Consider the following 5,673-nt stretch of genomic DNA (forward strand, 5'->3'; position numbering starts at 1 on the left):
TACTACTGTATCTTGGGCGTTCGAGGCCCTCACTAAGCGCCTGTTAGAGCAGCGTTTTATGTACCACTTTGCGAGGGAGGGAGCTAGTAAGAAGGGACAGTTACATTCATCGGGGTGGGAAAATACGCATATGGTCGGGGACTACTGTGTAGGGGGAATTTCTGAGGAAAATTGGGGAAATCCTCAGTGGTTTCCGCACACTTCTACTCGAATTCGTATATAAACTCCTGTAATTAGCTTTAGAAACTCTTGAGCTTAGCTGAAGAGAGCGGACATATATACATGGGGAATTCTCCGATTATCTCGCGCCTTTTGGTTGAGTATGGTTAAGCGATGGGTTCACTTCACCGTGGGAAGGTACGAATCGGCTTGATCGGCCAGAATGGGCAACAAGAAGATTCCTCGACGTATGGAGGCATAGTGAGACGGTCTATGATCGATGGCTTAAAGAGGCAACTGTGGAGGATGCGGTGGAACTCCGCGGTCAACTTGATATCAACTTCTCCAAAGTCCTGGGGAAGTAAGTGCTGATGCAAGTAGCGCGCGCCCTGGTGATCGATTTGAAACGTATCAGGTATTTTTGGGATACACGGTGGCCGTTGGTTTTGGATTCACCGCAGTTGTTTGCCCATCACTTGTCCCAGTATCTGGGAACTATCACGGAAGTCGGGGAGTTCGCTGGTGATGACGCCGCGCAGGAGTTGGTATTACGATAGGTCTGTATGCGCACAGTTCAGCTCTGCAGTAGATACGGAGTCTTACGGAATCGTCTGTATTATTGCAGGCTTGGGCATCTGGGGACCTCTCGGCATGCTCTATGGCGCTTCAACAGGTGAGGGTGCCCGTTGAAAGAAAAATAAAAATAGAAATAAATAGAGAAGAACAGAGTATATAAAAAATAGAGCAGAAAAAACACTGCGGAGCGAGCGAAGGGATTGCGGAGCATATACCGCAACAACAGGGCCTGTTGTTGCCTGTTGAACAGGCACTTTCGCGTTGTGCATGCGTGCGTACAGAACTATTCTGGCTTAGCTACGAAGCGTGGGAGGCTACGAGATAGATGAACGACTCCTCTATATGCCGAGGTGTAGGCAAAAATCGGAAAACTCGATTATACAAACAGCTCGAAAAGGCATGCACGAATAACTTTGATGACGGAAACATGTCCAACCCAGGGATCGAACCGGGGACCTAGGTCAAATTCATTGATCTTATCAATACACGTGGACTAAGTGAACTCCGCCCCTTCGTCACGAAGGCCTAGTAGTGTATAAATAGAATAAAAAAGAGCAGAAATTACTAGACCGAATTGTCCTGTGATTTTACCCTTTTACATTTTTTATTTGCAAGGTTGACTCGCCCTGGGCATCGGATCGGAGCTGTGCCACGTTGAATAGGCTGGCGACTACTCTGATGGATCTTGTAGAGAACGAGAGTGTCAGTCGGACCAGGTGAACTAGTGGGGCATTTTGTGGCGCAGTGACGCTGTAGTTTGTTGTTGGCAGCTACTTGGCGAAGAATTCAACTGCGATGGCGTTTTTTGCTGATGCGATGTATTGGCCGCTGATCGAACAGTTTGTTACTATGGAAAAGCAGAAAGTGAGCCTGAACTGAGAGATGTGAACAATTTGTGGAGCTCTCCCGACGGCAGCGTTGGAATTTATGTTTTTTTTCCAGCTGAGCTCAGGGGTTTCGACATGAATTATAGGAGCTTATATACGAATGATAATATATTCTTCTACGTTTATCCGAACTCGCTCCTACATTTATTATACGAAATTCGTACAATAAAATGTACGTCGTTTTTATAACGTAATACCTATATTTCTACCTGCACACAATTTAACAAGAATTTCCATATTGTCACCAACATATATGTATATTCCCACGACGATGACAGTGTGTTCCAATTCGGCATCGATGTTGACCTAGCAGTGTGCTCCTCCTAATCTCAGTGGAATGATCTGCCGACCCTCCATGGCGAGGACGAGCCGACGGCGCGGTTGATCCAGAAGAGTATAGAAGGTGTGTCCAGTTGGATCACTGGAGGTTTGGAAAATGAGGTTGGGACAGATTTGTCACGCGCCACGAAATTGCCGATTGTTTGTAGATGCTCCGCAGCCTCCTGGCTGAGCACATTGCCGAGTTGGAGGAGTTGGCCCTGAAAATGGCGAAGATGATTGAGGAAGAGTGCGGCGAGTAACTGCCTGTGTGCGGCCGTGTTGGGGTTCAACATTGGAATATTTGAGTACTTTTTCTCCACCACTGAAACAGCTCTGCTAGTTGAGTTCATAACGGCTAGGATAAGGCAACGTATGGCCTGTGATGTTGTTTTCGAGATGCGGTGTAGGACCCTTTCTGGTTGGTTTCGCTGACAACTGCAGCACTTTTTAATACCATTAACGTGAGGATTCGAAAGCTCGTATTACTTCGTCCATTTGGTGAGTATCGTAATACCCCATCGTCGATATGTAGCGGTTGATGGTGAACATGTTGCTGTTTCGGAAACGCGATAATATCAGGAGTTGCATCTCTCGTCGACGACGAGTCGTCGTAAGGAGATGTGGGAATCATGTAATCATTTGTAATCGTCGTTTGAACTAGCATTGAATAGCTTGATCGGGTTGATTGCCAATATATCATCAATAACCACTGTGAGGCAAAAAAGCAAACTCTGATACACTTCGCAATTTATAGATCAATCGTACGTAAGGATGAAGTCCAGAGAAACGGTTGAGCGGTTGAATTCAACGAGGTGGACTTTAGCCTCTCGAGGATAACAGTACAATAACCGCTTCGCCCCTCTGCTCGTGGACCACGAGTCGTGATGATGGTGATGGTTTGATAATAAAGATCTCGTTTAACTGCATTTGGTAGATTGACGCATTGTTGTGATGACAACCGTTATCGGCCGTCATTTCGGTTGTCGGCTACCATCCTGCACCATATCGAGGCAGTTCTGTTCGAACCAGGCTAGCAAGGCAGGAGGAGGAGGAGGCCACTTAGACCGACTGCTTGATAAGGGAGCGCCGAAGTATCTCTTTGTTGGTAGGCTGGTAAGGGCACGGAAGCAGCATCGGGGGTTCGTTTTTGTTAAGTGAATACATGAATGCATCTACTTAAAAATGCACTATGGTACATGTATAGTACAATATAGTATATGTACGGTATATACGTAAAAATGAATTCCCCGATGAATATTCATATGATCTCTTCCCAACACGATGATTGGATCAGCAGTTTGACTACTCGTCGCTCTACTATGGTGTTCCCTCCTGATGGTTGGACGATGGGTCTGCCTCCTCGGCAGCACCACAAATCTCCGCCATATTTTCGTTTGTAGTATACAGCTGTAGTAATATCAGAATCGCTCTGTTAAATGGTCGTATTTGACTTTACAGTTAATGGGGTAAACTATATGTAACGGTATTGGTAACGCTATCTGGGGACTTTACTGTACTTTTGGCTGTATTGGGTAGAAGTGGTACCATTGTAGTTCCCTCAGGTGGTAAAGGAGGTGTTGGTAAGACTACTTGGGCGGCCGCATTGGCAGTTCGCTTTGGTCGAAGTGGCTTGCGTAGGTGCTTGGACTCTGCTATTGTTGAGCGTGTTAACGTGTCAGGCACTCTGTGTGTGTCGACAGATCCGGCCCATAGCTTGGCTGATGCCCTACAGGTGAAACTGAAGGGCGAGCCTACGATGGTCGAGGTAATCTGAGTACTGTTGTCCATGTTATGAGATGTGGTCTTCCCTTCCACTACAGCAATTAGTCTTTTATGCTGAATCGATGTGCTGTGGGGTTCTCTACTGTTGACTTGTGAGTTACCACGTACGAGAATAGAATAACTTTTAGTAGGGTATGGCTTTACGTTAACTCGTGTCTGGAAAGGCTAGTATCATCGCCAAGTTAGTTTCATATGGAGCTCAGGAGTCACTGTATGGCCTGGAGGTGGACGCGAAAGCAGCTATGAGAGAGTTCGCCGAGGCAGTTTCCATCGACAATGTTCAGAAGGCAACGGGAATCGACATCAGGTGTCTCTGTGGTGAAGGTAGAGCTCGAGGGTGCATCTTGACAGATCCCTCGCATCGAAAGTTGGAGTTGATTTTACTCCGATCGAGACTCAGCTAGGCGGCATGTCTGAAGTCTCTACTGCTCCCCCTGGGATGGACGAATTGGTGGCTATGGCTCGGCTCATGCAGTTGTTGCACAGCTCGAAGTGAGGCTTGGGGTGTGGGAGGTGCGATAGTAGTGGTAGTAGTAGTAGTGTTATCAGTACATTTGATGGGATCAGTTATAGAAAAGTGTAGAACGCGTGGTATAGAGTCTGTACTCAATACTCTACCAGTAATATGTCTGGTAATTTTATAGGCATGCATATTGTTAGGGTGGGTGTGGTTGGTAAACCGATCTCAGTTACGCGGAATTTGACCGCATAGTCATAGACACTGCACCGACTGGTCATACTCTGAGGCTACTCGCACTACCAACTTTCATTCACACTGCACTCACCACGACTATGCAGATTTACGACAAGTGAGATGTACATGGTGTCAGTGAGTGATGCATTGATGGTGTGCTCAGAGTATCAACAGCTGTGACGGCGTTTACCCCCTTGCGAACAGTGTATAGTAGGAAGTGGGTTGCTGGCGATGTTGTGCTCATATGTTCAGATACTGTCCTAGGTAAGGGTGCCGAGCTCGCCCCTGAGGCTATACAGGAACGACTTAAGGAGGTGAGGACCGCATAGGGGGGGGGGGTCTTGGGAGATCGAATACCTACTTTATGAACTGAAGTGTGAGATTATTGGTAAGGAATGCACTTATGATATGGAGTAGGGGTCTGTAGGTTATCCACCTGATGGTAGCAATAGGTGACGATGTTCGCAACCTATGAGGGTGTTCAATCTCATGAAGGTGTTCTGTTTACTCTCGAGCCTTTGTTAATCTATGGCTATATAGACACATTTACATTTGACTATTATAGTACTTATACGTAGTATAAGTACTATATATGGTATTATATATTGACTATCATTTACTATTATAGTACTTATACCCTGTCCCCGGTCTTGGCAAGGTAGAGCTATGTGGGTGTTCTATCTCACCAAGTTCTTCAGCCTTGCTCTCGCACCGGTGTGATAATGTGTCTATGCAGTAGGGTAGAGTAGCTTGAGGCCTTGGTGAGTAGGATATGGAATGCTTCCTAGGCTCGTGAACGAGTGGAGAAGTTCCAGGAGGGTATCAGCAATCTTAATGGAGTTCTCCAGAATTCGGCGGAATCGGGATTTGTGAGTGCCACAAGATACCCTCCCCTTAGCTGCTGGTCAGATGGTTGTGTCCATTCCAACACAGTTGGCTGTAGACGAGTCTTTGAGACTTATCGAGGTCAGTCTGGACCAGTCGCTACTGCCACTTAGACCGACTGCTTGATAAGGGAGCGCCGAAGTATCTCTTTGTTGGTAGGCTGGTGGGAGCGTTATTGTTTTGTAAATACATGTGTGCATCTGTATGAAAACGCACTATGGTACACGTACGGTACAACATAGTATATGTACGGTATATACGTAAAAATGAATTCCCCGATGAATATTCATATGATTTTCTTCCCAACACGATGATTGGATCAGCAGTTTGACTACTCGTCGCTCTACTATGGTGTTCCCTCCTGATGGT

At 46.3% G+C, this 5,673-nt stretch overlaps 2 protein-coding genes across 2 annotated transcripts in view; both read left to right on the forward strand.

Annotated features, from left to right (window-relative positions):
* Pmar_PMAR011609 (hypothetical protein) overlaps positions 1-2,203 on the forward strand; it is a gene marked incomplete at both ends in the record, with an annotated part of 4,859 nt that extends 2,656 nt beyond the window's left edge. Inside the window, 6 exons of the mRNA XM_002773716.1 lie at positions 621-704; positions 785-832; positions 1,351-1,451; positions 1,506-1,599; positions 1,956-2,063; positions 2,111-2,203. Of these exons, the coding sequence (XP_002773762.1) occupies positions 621-704; positions 785-832; positions 1,351-1,451; positions 1,506-1,599; positions 1,956-2,063; positions 2,111-2,203 (528 nt within the window). The remainder of the gene's footprint in view (positions 1-620; positions 705-784; positions 833-1,350; positions 1,452-1,505; positions 1,600-1,955; positions 2,064-2,110) is intronic.
* Positions 2,204-2,894: 691 nt separating this feature from the next.
* The window catches only part of Pmar_PMAR011610 (ATPase GET3, putative), a gene marked incomplete at both ends in the record, with an annotated part of 3,563 nt that continues 784 nt past the window's right edge, over positions 2,895-5,673 (forward strand). Inside the window, 10 exons of the mRNA XM_002773717.1 lie at positions 2,895-3,048; positions 3,506-3,577; positions 3,623-3,708; positions 3,929-4,032; positions 4,077-4,217; positions 4,415-4,534; positions 4,583-4,629; positions 4,672-4,733; positions 5,208-5,288; positions 5,329-5,399. Of these exons, the coding sequence (XP_002773763.1) occupies positions 2,895-3,048; positions 3,506-3,577; positions 3,623-3,708; positions 3,929-4,032; positions 4,077-4,217; positions 4,415-4,534; positions 4,583-4,629; positions 4,672-4,733; positions 5,208-5,288; positions 5,329-5,399 (938 nt within the window). The remainder of the gene's footprint in view (positions 3,049-3,505; positions 3,578-3,622; positions 3,709-3,928; positions 4,033-4,076; positions 4,218-4,414; positions 4,535-4,582; positions 4,630-4,671; positions 4,734-5,207; positions 5,289-5,328; positions 5,400-5,673) is intronic.

The sequence above is a fragment of the Perkinsus marinus genome (genome assembly GCF_000006405.1).
Source record: "Perkinsus marinus ATCC 50983 genomic scaffold scf_1104296958712, whole genome shotgun sequence".
NCBI lineage: Eukaryota > Perkinsozoa > Perkinsida > Perkinsidae > Perkinsus > Perkinsus marinus.